The 13,716-nt window shown below is 41.0% G+C and overlaps 1 protein-coding gene across 3 annotated transcripts in view; it reads left to right on the top strand.

Annotated features, from left to right (window-relative positions):
• The window catches only part of PYGL (glycogen phosphorylase L), a 54,686-nt gene that overhangs the window by 3,130 nt on the left and 37,840 nt on the right, over nt 1-13,716 (top strand). For all 3 annotated transcript variants that reach the window (XM_019968661.2, XM_070797397.1, XM_019968660.2), the window contains exons 2-4: nt 2,967-3,068; nt 6,014-6,092; nt 8,108-8,211. In XM_019968661.2, the coding sequence (XP_019824220.1) occupies nt 2,967-3,068; nt 6,014-6,092; nt 8,108-8,211 (285 nt within the window). The remainder of the gene's footprint in view (nt 1-2,966; nt 3,069-6,013; nt 6,093-8,107; nt 8,212-13,716) is intronic.

The following is a 13,716-nucleotide window of genomic DNA, read 5'->3' as shown; positions in this document are numbered from 1 at the left end:
GCATTCCCACCAGCTGTCTCTGCCCAGTTGTCACCTGCCCTGCAAGGCTCAATTGTGTTGTTGACTTTTCTCTACACCTTCCCAGAACTACCAGGGCTTCTAATTAATGCTAGGAAAATTTTAAATTATTTTTAAAATATTACATACTGTTTTGTCCTCTTATTTTATCTTTATAAGCCTTTTGAAAATTTCTATTTTTTGTAAAATATACATAAGATATTAATAATAGTAGTGCGTGTATATAATCTATAGCATATATAGGCAATGCTCAAATATTTTACTACCAGAAGCATGTTTTAAGTGTTTAGAGATCACTAACTAAGAGGATGAGGGAGATCAATTTTTTTAAGGTCTTCTGTATCCCCCAAATAAGGTGCAATCCCACCCCCAAAAATTTATTTATAGGAAAATAGGAAATCACCTTTAATTCATGTCTTTGGAAAACCTGTCATGCAACAAGTTTCTCCAATTTATTTTATTTTAAAATACTTTATTTTAAGCAGCAACTTTTTTTTTTTTTTAGGAAGAGCTTGAAATATCTGAAAAACTCTTAAATTGATGCTAATTTAGAATTCTTAAGAGGGAGAGAAAGAAAATTAACACAGATGTAGTCATTATTCCTGGGGCTGCTGCTGCTAAGTCGCGTCAGTCGTGTCTGACTCTGTGCGACCCCATAGAAGGCAGCCCACCAGGCTCCTCTGTCCCTAGGATTCTCCAGGCAAGAACACTGGAGTGGGTTGCCATTTCCTTCTCCAATGCAGGAAAGTGAAAAGTGAAAGTGAAGTCACTCAGTCGTGCCCAACTCTTAGCGACCCCATGGACTGTAGCCTACCAGGCTCCTCCACCCATGGGATTCTCCAGGCAAGAGTACTGGAGTGGGGTGCCATTGCCTTCTCCGATTCCTGGGGCTATGACCTCACAATTGCAAGTGCTTGATATGTATATATACTGTGTTTATAAGCAAGCTTTTTCTAGATCACCAAAAAGTAAAAACGCCATACATAGTTGTTTTATTATAAAGATCATGAAAATGCACACAGAGAAGAATGAAAATAATTGCCCTGATTACATAAATGGGTGTCTGTGGCTTGAGAAACTCTTCCTTTTTCTAAGTGGTACCAGGACACCAGTCATGGGGGTGAGTGGCAACTTGCACCTCTTTGGCCTGCATCTGTCTGCTTTTCCTAACTCACAAAGGTATCTAATAAATGAATAAGAGCCCTAACGATAGCGTTATAGATATTCAAGCAACTTGGATAAAAGTAATAATGATGTGCTCTGGAAAATAGTATTAAATGACATATTGACTCTCCATGGGCGACTTCGAATTCAATTGCTTCATAAAATGAAAACAGGAAAACTGAGATTTCTAAATTGACATTTTCTTATAACATTTTAAGTATATATGTGTAACTAATGAGTTTAATATTATAATAAGCATTCCTTATATTGAAATGTATTCATATTTTTTTAGTATTTTCTGCTTGACCAAATCCTTTTTAAGAGGGTGATAAAGTTAATGATCCTTTTTTAAATTAGTAAACTGTACTTATATTTTGGAGAAGGCAATGGCACCCCACTCCAGTACTCTTGCCTGGAAAATCCCATGGATGGAGGAGCCTGGTAGGCTGCAGTCCACGGGGTCGCTAAGAGTCGGACACGACTGAGTGACTTCACTTTCACTTTTCACCTTCATGCATTGGAGAAGGAAATGGCAACCCACTCCAGTGTTCTTGCCTGGAGAATCCCATGGACGGAGAAGCCTGGTGGGCTGCAGTCCATGGGGTCACACAGAGTCAGACACAACTGAAGCGACTTAGCAGCAGCAGCAGCACTTATATTTTAAAGGGTTTTAGTAATGTCTGAGCTTTGCACCTTTCACTTTCAACTCCGATGGTATTTACCTGGCTTTTACCATGTCAAAGGCAAATAGTTTCTAAGCTGATAGAGAAGTGTCCCATTTCACCAAGAATAAACACCAATAAACTTGTTATTCAGAAGAAACTATTGTCAATTCATAGACTTTCTAGAGTAATTTTAATCCTAAAATATTTAATTATAATATTACTTGCACTAACAGTTAAGGACTACTTTGTAGCCAGTGGGTGTGTCTGAAAGGAGTTAATCTTCGTGTTTCTTGGATGACTTGAGGTACTCACAGCCAAACCCACCTGACCATCATCCTAGAAACATTTTACAGATGAATGATGAGCTATGTCATTCTGACCGCTGTTTACCCAAAACGTACACTTTTTCATGTGCTTGTGAATCGGAAGAAAAAACTCACAAAACATTGAATCTGCTTAGTTGGATGAGTTTGCTTTTTTTTTTCCACCCCCCTCCCTGGGAGTAAAAAGATATTTCAATTCAGTTCAGTCGCTCAGTTGTGTCTGACTCTTTGTGACCCCATGAATCGCAGCACGCCAGGCCTCCCTGTCTATCACCAATTTGAGTGAGTTCACTCAGACTCACGTCCATCGAGTCGGTGATGCCATCCAGCCATCTCATCCTCTGTCATCCCCTTCTCCTCCTGCCCCCAACCCCTCCCAGCATCAGAGTCTTTTCCAATGAGTCAACTCTTCGCATGAGGTGGCCAAAGTACTGGAGTTTCAGCTTTAGCATCATTCCTTCCAAAGAACACCCAGGGCTGATCTCCTTCAGAATGGACTGGGTGGATCTCCTTGTAGTCCAAGGGAATCTCAGGAGTCTTCTCCAACACCACAGTTCAGAAGCATCGATTCTTCGGCGCTCAGCTTAGGTGTTACCAAAACCAGGATATAAGATGGGTTTTCCATTTTATCAGTAGTGCTTTTCTTTAGCCCTTCATGAATCTATAGGCGTCTCGTTTGAACCTGAGTTAAAGTAGTCCTGCCTATTTGTTTTTCATTGCTTACCTTGTGTTTTTATGTTGACAAGTAAGGTTGGCCTCTTAGCTGTTCACATGACATCATTTTTCTTTGTTTCAGAGGGTTTATTACCTCTCTTTGGAATTTTACATGGGCCGAACATTACAGAACACCATGATCAACCTTGGCCTGCAGAATGCCTGTGATGAGGCCATCTACCAGGTACGTTCTCTCTGTATTTCTCTCATTCTCTCCCTTTAAATTTCAAGTGCAACTCAGGAACCTTGGAGAGAGAGCATCCCCCCTAAGAAAAAGAAAGAAAAAAGATGAAAAATTGTTTCTGTAGACATGGCTGTTTCAAACTATTAGAAATGTACACTATAGTACTACTGATCTATGGTTTAAGAGGAACACAGTTAGGGAACACAGTTAAAGAACTTGGTTTGCCCCATGAGAATTTTGTTCTGCAATCAGTTTTTGACAGCATTCCACAACAAATTGCATTTTAGAAATTTGCATCTGAAAAGCCTTTAAAAAGTACTTGAGTCCCTGTTGTCAGAATCACAAGCTTTTCTTTGGACTCCTATCTACTTTTTAAAAATGATCAAAATTTGACTGTTACTTGTATATCAAGACATTATCTGAAATTAATAAGCTTTTAAAATTCTGTTGTTATACTTTCTCCGTTGCTTCATGAGATGTAAAAATACACTTCCTCTTTAAACAAGAAGCTTGAGGTCTTGAACCTGATGTGCTAATTTGTTTGCATGAACATATTTAACTGGTCCTCTCCTGACCTTCAGGTATATTCATACCAAAAATAGTCATTAACCTTTCTGATGTGGTTGATGGGAGGAATGTGTATTTGCAAAGATGCACTCTAGATGAGAGACTGTTTAAATTACTTTTGTCCTGGCATGGGGTTGTTGTTCCCTGTGTGGACAGTTGCTTGTCACTAGGGCTGGTTTCCTTCATGTGGGTTTAGCAGAGCATTCTGTGTCAAAGAAAAATTGCAGCTCCTCTCTGCTTCCGTTTTCTTTGCTTCCCTTGATATCAGCTGAAAAAATATACTTCCTTTGGACCAGAATCGAACCAGGTGGGATGAAGTGACTCCTTGCTCAAGGAGTATAGCCTACTCTAGACTCGAATGTTTAAGAGTGTTACAAATCCTAAGCACTAGTATTAGCAGTTGGCGTCACAGGGACCCCAGTACTCTAGTGAACCGGGAGCAAATTTGAAAGCCCTTTTAACAATGAACAGAGGCAGATCCATTTTTGAACTCTTTAAAAGATACAGTTATCAAGACTTGTACCAGAAAGCAACTTTTGATATAAAGATAGGAATTCAAATTGGTAACCAGCCCCATGGCAACTGGGACATCCACTTTAAGCATGCATTTTTAAATGTGTATGTTTCCATGTAAAACAATATCTAATTTCATGGATTGTATCACTTTCAGATAAGAATGCAATCATTTCACAAAGGACCATCATTAGCCAGGCATGGGCTAGATTATTATCTAGTCAGCAGAGGACAAGTATTTTATCTGACCATCAGTTTCCTCATGGTAAGATGAGCAGTCCAAAATGATCTCTAGGACTACACAATTTTGATATGAGTCCATACTGCTGCTAGTGGCCTCTGGCTTGTGTTGGTTCTAACACTTGAGGACAGAGAGCTGACTGTCAACCAGTTCCATCCATCCCGAATGGATGCTCCTCTGCCTCTCACAGTCTCTCTCGTTCTTTCTTTTTTTAATTGCATATAGTTAATTTACAATATTGTGTTAGTTTCAAGTGTACAACATAGTGACAGATATTCAGTTCAGTTGCTCAGTCATGTCCAACTCTTTGCGACCCCATGGACTGCAGCACACCTGGCTTACCTGGCCATCACCAACACCCGGAGCTTGCTCAAACTCATGTCCATTGAGTCAATGATGCCATCTAATCATCTCATCCTCTGTCTCCCCCTTTTTATATTCTTTTCCATTATAGGCTATTACAAGATATTGAGTAGAGTTCCCTGTGCTATACAGCAGGTCCTTGATGTTTACCTATTTTATATATAGTAGAGTGTGCATATGTTAATCCCAAACTCCTAATTTATCTCCCCTGTGACTGTTCCCTTACAGTCTGTTATCTACCCCCAGAGAGAAGTAGAGGATTTTAGGCCCATCCCAGCTGGACCACAGGACTGAGGTTTCCCTGACTGCTGTCTGGCCCCAGATCTTACAGGCAGTGACTCACTAACTGGTTTTGGGTTAACAACCTTTGACCTCAGTGAGTAAATACGTTGTGGTCATGAAAAGATGAACTTTAGTCCATCCCAGAGAATCTGACCTCATATCTTTCTGTAATTTTCAAATTTAGTCCAGTTAGTGTGGACTTGGTACTAGACTATCTCTGAGGTTTTACCCTGACAACAAAAAAATAACTTTAAGAAACAGTAATAGCCAATATTTATTGAGGAGTATCTACCCAGAAATCATTCTGAGTGCTTTGTTTGTATAATCTCATTTAATTCACAGTCCTAAATGAAATAGATGCTATTGTCATTGTTTTATTTTAGTCGCTAAGTCGTGTCCAGCTCTTTGAGACCCCGGGGACTGCAGCCTGCCAGGCTCTGTCCATGGAATTTCCCAGGCCAAAATACTAGAGTGGGTTGCTATTTCCTTCTCCAATAGATACTATTATCCTCATTTTAACTTTTTTTTTAGTTTTATTATTTTTCTTTTGGTTGTATGGAACAGTTTGTAGGATCTTGGTTCCCCCACCAGAGATGAAACCGGGGCCCCCAGCAATAGAAGCATGGAGTCTTAACCACTGGACTGCTCCCATGTCCTCGTTTTTAAGCAGGAGATAAAAGTCATAGTGAGATTTAGTACCTTGCCCACGGTCATGTAACTAATAAATAACAGAGTCGTAATGGATATTTAGAGCCCATACTCTTCTGCAGCCTGCTGCTGTGCCCTCACAGACAGTCTGCATCTTCAGTCACCAGCATCTGCAGGGGTTATCTGATGTCAGTTCTAGCATGAAGGGACCTGGAAGGATTGAGTTCACAGATGAACCTGGATGCCCAACCCAGAGCTTTAGGACATGACTGCTCTCTCTGAAGTGGCTTGTTTGTATCCACGTTCAGTGTTGTTTTCCTTTCATCCCCAGCTTGGATTGGATATGGAGGAGTTAGAAGAAATTGAAGAAGATGCTGGGCTTGGCAATGGTGGTCTTGGGAGGCTTGCTGGTAAGCGACATCGTGAATGTGCTGTGTTGTCTGGCTATTGACACCTTCTCAGATGCCAAGCAAGACTATTCCTATAGAACCAGCAGACTGTATAGGAGAAGTGCAAGGTGTGACCTAGTAGTAGATGTATTTGTTTTTGGCTCTGCACTGTGGTTCGACCAGTTCTAGACAGACAGTCAGAGAAGGCGATGGCACCCCACTCCAGTACTCTTGCCTGGAAAATCCCATGGACGGAGGAGCCTGGTGGGCTGCAATCCGTGAGGTCGCTAAGAGACACGACTGAGCAACTTCACTTTCACTTTTCACTTTCATGCACTGGAGAAGGAAATGGCAACCCACTCCAGTGTTCTTGCCTGGAGAATCCCAGGGATGGGGGAGCCTGGTGGGCTGCTATCTATGGGGTCGCACAAAGTCAGACACGACTGAAGCGACTTAGCAAGCAAGCAAGCAAGACAGACAGACAGTAGAGAAAGGAACTTGAACAAAAGAGACATTGCTTAAAAAGTTTAGAGACATTGCTTCAAACCCCAAAGCTAACCAGATGCTTCCTGTGCCCTGAAGGGTTTCCACAGTGGGCCCTTCACTTCACTGTTCCCAACTGCTCAATTCACATACTTGTGTGGTAGGACTGAAGTTGTTTAGCCATTGTGTTATCCTTTTGTGCATTGGACATTTTGCTTTTTGATTGACTAGTAGGCAGTGATACACTTGTTATAGTATTGGTTCGATTTAATTAATGAATATCCTTTTTTGTATGGATTCAGTTTGAGTTTTTAATCCAGAAATTATTTTTCAACAAATATAGAGGAAAATATTAAAAATATAATACCAATACCATTAAATTAAAAATATGCATCCTGGACTTCCCTGGTGGTCCAGTGGTTAGGAATTTGCCTGCCAGTGCAAGGGACACAGGTTTGATTCCTGGTCCGGGAAGATCCTATGCAGCATGAGGCAGCCAAGCCTGTGCACATCCACTGAGCCTGCACTCTAGGACCCTTGTGCCACAAGAGAAGCCACCGCAACGAGAAGCCTTGTGCACTACAGCTAGAGAGTAGCCCCTGCTTACCACAGCTAGAGAAAGCCTGAGTGCAGCAACACAGAACCAAAACGAAAATAAATTAAAAAAAAATTCAGCCAACAAGGCCGTGTATTATCACAAAACAACTCTAGAGGTTGGCCATTCCAAGGTTTATTTATTCAGCAGCACAGTTCAGTCAGGACTCTGCATCTCTGTGGTTCTTTTGACTTTTTATGGAAAAAAGACAGCAGCAGTAAGGAGAATCTTTAACTGTACCCAGCAGACCTCCTAGCAGCTCTCATTGGATAGAATGATTCATCGTATGCTCAGGCCAAAACCAAAACTGGTGAAGGACATAGAATTACCATGATTAGCCTAGAAGTTTAGTCAAGCAATATTCACTTCCAGGTCCAGCCTCCCTGAAGCATAACCTGGTATGTGAACAACACTGGAATTCCGTCAGCCAGAAAGAGAGTCTGCCACAGATGTCCCAGTTGGTTAGACAGGTCACATGTAAATTATACATGTCTTTTCAAGCAAGGGGGCATGGAGACAGGTTCCCTAGAAAGGGCAGTGCTAGGGACAGGCACAACAAAAGACATGGCTAACACAGACCAGTTTCCTTCAGTTCAGTTCAATTCAGTCGCTCAGTCGTGTCCGACTCTTTGCTTAGCTTAGCTTTCCTTAGCTATTCTCAAATGGAATGCCAACATGAACGCAGTAGTAGTTTCTAGATAGTGAGATAATAAATGATGTTTGTTTTCTTCTTTATGCATTTTTGTATTTTCTAACTTTTCTATGGTATTTATTTTATTATAATTGGGGAAAATGTGACTTTAAAAAATTAATACTTACTGTGCAGCAGTCTCTGCTTTAAAATATAAATATGGTTTCTCATAGAAAAATGTTTTGTGGCTGCCTTGTTTTTTAGAGAAAGACAAATTTTTACTTACCTTGATAATTCTGTCTTTTGCTTGTGCTCGGTTTAATTTAGCCTGCTTCCTGGATTCCATGGCAACTCTGGGGCTTGCAGCCTATGGCTATGGCATCCGATATGAATATGGAATCTTCAATCAGAAGATTCGAGATGGATGGCAGGTATGTGACTCATATTTTTAATTTTGTCAGTAAAATTTTGCCTTGATGTTCTGGATGATTTATAATTTACAGAATTTAACAGAGGGCGTTACTAATGTCTGTAGCATTTGATTGACATCTGTGAATTCTATCAGTCTTCCCACTTTGCGATATAAGCTCCGTAAGAGCCGAGAGCCTGCCAGTGTCACCAGTATCATTCACCACCAGATCTATAGCATCTTTTACAGTGCCAGACTCATAAGGATGCTAGAGAGTCATGAAGATACTTGTCACCGAGTACCTGAATGCAGACCACCTGTAATGGGCAGTGTCCTATCTCTGCAGCATGCAAAATGGAGGAGCATGTCTTTTGACTCATGATCTTTGCCAGTAGCCCTTGCAGGTAGGAAGCATGTCACCATTTTTGTAGGTGAGAAAACTGAGGCTCTTAAGAGGTGAAGTCACCTCAGATCACACTTTTGGTAAATCTGCATCCCCAGATTTCCCAGTCACAATCAGTTTTCTTTTCCACATTCAGAGTCTTGCCCTCCTTAGTATGCCTTTGTTGTTCAGTCGCTCGGTTGTGTCCAACTTTTTGTGACACCGTGGACTGCAGCATACCAGGCTTTCCTGTCTTTCACTGTCTCCTGGAGGTTGCTCAAACTCACATTTTAATATGTCTATCTTTTTTTAATATAAGATAACAGTAGGCAGCCTTGTTAACTATTATATCAAATAAATCTGGCACATATTTAATATGTGTAATTATAGTGCCCCATAGAAAATTGCACAAATAGTAATTAATCTATATAAATGACTCTCATTTTATTTTCATATAACCAAACCAGATTCTTAAGTATTTGTTTCTGTTTATCTTTAGTAATACTTTGAGCTACAGTCATATAGCTGTCCGTGCACGGACAGTTTTCCTTGATGTTAAATGTGATTTAGGCTTTCTCTTTCTCCCTATCCTTGTCTCATACCCATACCCCAAAGATACTGGATTTTCAAAAAAGCCTGACCTCTCTAAGCCCTTGTCAGAGTTCTAAGAGTCAGTCCAAAGGCAGCGCACTCAGGCATTGGGTTGGGGGACCTAGGCTGCAGCTAATCCCCAGAGAGGGGAAGGATGAGAAGCTGAGTGTCGTCACCATCTGCTTTCTCCTCCCTTAGTATTTGGACACTTTCTGGGCCAAGGAAAGTAGGTACTAAAAGATTTGATTTGATGAGAGGTTGCATTGAGGAAAGTCCCAGAAGGAGAATATTGGGAACCTATTGAAAGACAAACTTCCAAATTTTGTTAAGGACCAGTGTATCTTCAGGGGCTTCCCTGGTGGCTCAGTTGGTAAAGAATCTGCTTGCAATTCAAGAGACTGCCTGCAATGCAGAAGACCTGAGTTCAATCCCTGGAGAAGGAAATGGCAAACCACTCCAATATTCCTTTCTTGGAAAATCCCATGGACAGAGGAGCCTGGTGGGCTACAGTCCGTGGGGTTGCAAGAGTCTGACACAGCTTAGCGACTAAACCACCACCGCCAATGCATCTTCAATTCAGTTCAGTTCAGTTGCTTAGTCGTGTCAGACTCTTTGTGACCCCATGAACCGCAGCATGCCAGGCCTCCCTATCCATCACCAACTGCCAGAGTCTACCCAAACCCATGTCCATTGAGTCAGTGATGCCATCCAACCATCTTATCTTCTGTCGTCCCCTTCTCCTCCTGCCCTCAATCTTTCCCAGCATCAGGGTCTTTTCAAATGAGTCAGCTCTTCACATCAGGTGGCCACAGTATTGGAGTTTCAGCTTCAGTATCAGTCCTTCCAATGAACACCCAGGAGTGATCTCCTTTAGGATGGACTGGCTGGATCTCCTTGCAGTCCAAGGGACTCTCAAGAGTCTTCTCCAACACCACAGTTCAAAAGCATCAATTCTTTGGCACTCAGCTTTCTTTATGGTCCAACTCTCACATCCATACATGACTACTGGAAAAACCATAGCCTTGACTAAACAGACCTTTGTTGACAAAGTAATGTCTCTGCTTTTTAATATGCTGTCTAGGTTGGTCATAACTTTCTTTCCAAGGAGTAAGTATCTTTTAATTTCATGGCTGCAATCACCATCTGCAGTGATTTTGGAGCCAAAAAAAATAAAGTCAGCCACTGTTTCCACTGTTTCCCTATCTATTTGCCATGAAACGATGGGACCGGTATCTTCAGCTACTCCTAAACCAATTAGGAGGCAGTATTGGGTAGGAAAAAACATTTGGGCTCTAACTTGAGATCTCATTTCTAATTTGAGGCCTAATTGCAACTCATTACCCTTATGAGTTATGTTGCCTTTATTAGGTTACTTAACTTCTCTGAACCTGGGTTTTCTTGTCTGCAAAATAGAGATGCCAGCTTCCCAAAATTATGATAAAAATATGTAAAATGTCTGGCACACAAGTAGGTACTCAAGGATGTTAATTTTCCCTAATAAAAGGAGGATACTTTCACAAATTGTGGCATTGTATAATATATTAATATAGCCATTGATACTATGTTTTTGATTAATTATAGTAAAATGGGAAATTGTTTATGTTAGTTGAAAAAAAAGGGATATAGGATCATGTGAATAGTATGACCTATCCAAAGGAAGCAAAAAAGACAAAATGCTAGGGAAAAAAAGTATATATTTATGTGTATATATATATATACACACACACACACACACACATATCTCAAAGGTTCAATAGTAATTATCTCTGGGAGATAGGATTATGGGTGACTTTGATTATCCTTTATTCTTCTACATGAGTCAGAGTCTATAAGAAATGTGTATTTTATAATCATAAAAAGTTAGAAAACATAATTGGCTGCCTTCTACAATGAAGAAATCTAGGGTTACATGGTAAGAAGCCTAGCTTGGCAGGCATTTCCAGCAGGACCAAGATTTTAACACACCGTAACCAAGCAATACATGGTATTCATTCTCAGTCTTTGTATCCTGTGTGATACTCATTATACCCCACAATGTTTAAGGATTTTATTTTTTACTTTTCTGTGAAAGATGTCATTTTAAATTCAGCTGCTCAATCTCAAGAAAATTCTTTCAAGTGCATTTTCCCCAAAGTCTTATGAAAGACCACTCTGTTATTCACACCTTTGACCTTTGCTACCTTTAAATGGCCTTATTCCAGGAAGCCTTCCCTTCTCTCCTGTGAGACCCAAGAAGTATACATCCCCAGCATTTTAAGGGAAAAAGAGAGACCAAATGGCTTTGGCTAGTCTTCAAAGCTAACTTCACTATCCTTCATCACTTCTTTTGTTATAACTTGAAATTGAGTCAGAAAGACACCTAATTTTATCTACCATAGCCATTGCTCACTGGGATGGGATTTTAAAGAGCAAAGATAAAATACATCATACCATAAATAAGAAACTGTTTCCATTTATATATATATATATCTCTTTCAGGAAAGCAACCTGCTTTTTCAGCCCATGATCACTCCCCGACTCATATCAGCTACAGGGTTGCTCTTACCATAGAAAAGGCTGATGAAAATTGCACAGGCTAGGAAGATTTTTAAAGGGTGCTAGACTTTCAGTTTTCGAAGGCTCTCTTCAAAGAAGATTTGGAGTAACAAAGTGTTCTTTGTGAACTCCACCCTGCCCTCAAAGAAAATAATTTTATTGCTAAAATGCTTGACCTACCTTGAACTCTACTGGGGATCATAGAAACCTTATCAGGAATAGTTCTCTGAAAATGACTGGACACTGGGAGGGAAAGGGGGAAGGCAATTGCGACAGCCTCACATTAAAGTTTAACAGTCACGTGCTAAAGTTCTGGGTGGAAAAATATGCTGGCAGTAGAAATCTCAGGGTTGAATCGAGCCATCTGCTGGAACCTTCTGTCTCTTAGAGCCCGTTCCCAGCCTGCTCTGACTAGCCATGCACAGTTCACATTACCCAGCAAGCTTCCTGTGACCACTGTTGGGTTCTCAGTGTTCCCCAGAAACATTTATCAATGATTGATACCATCAGACAGCAAAGTTTGTTGACACCACCTGATTTTTACTCACTGATTCTTCATGTCCTGTGTAGCCCACAATTGAGAGGAAAAGCATTTCTTAGTATTCAATCACTGACTGAGACCCTGAGCTGACCTCTGCTTCCATGCTGGCAGGAACAGATTCCATTGAGTAATTTCTCTAGGAAGATACCAGATCCAGCTGCCACACACTCCTCACCCCTACCCAGAGGGGCACTTTGCTCCTCACTCCAAGTCTTCTGCTTGCTTTATCTCAGCTCCTTTTCATCTGGGATGTTCAGATCCAAACAGCCCACTTGGATATAAATGAAAGCTCTCCTCCCATCTGGCCCCGGCTCTTCATGTGGCTTCGCAAGCTGGGGCATTCAGGGATCACTGGCTACATGGAAATCTAAATTTACAGACTAATTTGCTGGAAGGAAGCAGGATAGAGAGGAGGTTTATCACCACCCCACAGCCTTGGTGGATTGGGTGGGGGGTAGTTCTCTCTTTCTCTTCTGATCTGCTCAGACCAGCTTGTGTTTATGAAACATTTATGCTTCAATTTACCTTAAAAACAAGCTTTGTATAATTGAGGGAATTATTGACAGATTCCTTGCCAAAATCAAGAAGAGACTCAATAAAGAATAGCAAGCTAGGAGTTCTATTCTCCTACAGAATGTGTTAAGTAACCCAGTGGAATTAAAATCAGCTATTATTTGGTGGGGAAAAAATCAGACCAACACTGGATTGCGTTGAAAGTGACTGGCTGACTAGTCAGTCCCTTATCACTTGACAGTGTGTCCTCAAAAGAGCAAATACGACCTCGGACTTGCACGGGAGGCTGGGAGGGGCTGGTGGTGGGAAGCCCGGAGTTCAGTTTCTCTTCTATGGGCATTTCATTCTGCTTGAGGGGAGAGCAGTCTGAATCTGCTGCATTTATCAGCAGAAAATATGTTGTCCCCTTAACCTGTGCACATTTTTTGAAAGGAAAGCTGTTTCTGCCTCACTGTCCTCCTAGTTCACGTACAACCTGAAGATGTATATTAACAACAGTCCTGGGTGCTGAAATGAGGCATCTAGGCCCTAAGGTTCATTCCTGTTATAGAAAGCAGTGTTCACATTGATCAGTATTTGAAACCCAGAACCTGCCCCCTTGCCTAAGTGCAGCACGAAGTGTTTTGTAATTAAGGATGTTTGATGCTTTGTGGACATTCTCATTTATTTTTCATCAAATTTCTAGTTATTAATATGAGCTAGTGGGCTCTAACTTTACCAATCTCTTATCAATTGATAAAAATTCAGTCCTTTCCTTGTTAAATTTTCATTGTCTTTTTTGTTCTCTTTATGACGGGGATAGCGGAAGTCTCAGATCTGAATTATAGTTCCTGACTTTGTATTACCATGTAGCTCCAGGCTGCACCATGTACCCAGTGTCTTCATGTTAAAAGGCAGACTTTTAAATGCAGATTTTGAGACCCCCACCCCATACTGCCTGAGACTCTGCATTTGAACAGGATGCA

The sequence above is a fragment of the Bos indicus genome, chromosome 10 (assembly GCF_029378745.1).
Source record: "Bos indicus isolate NIAB-ARS_2022 breed Sahiwal x Tharparkar chromosome 10, NIAB-ARS_B.indTharparkar_mat_pri_1.0, whole genome shotgun sequence".
In the NCBI taxonomy this organism is placed as follows: Eukaryota; Metazoa; Chordata; class Mammalia; order Artiodactyla; family Bovidae; genus Bos; species Bos indicus.
This window is presented reverse-complemented; position numbering and strand designations above follow the sequence as displayed.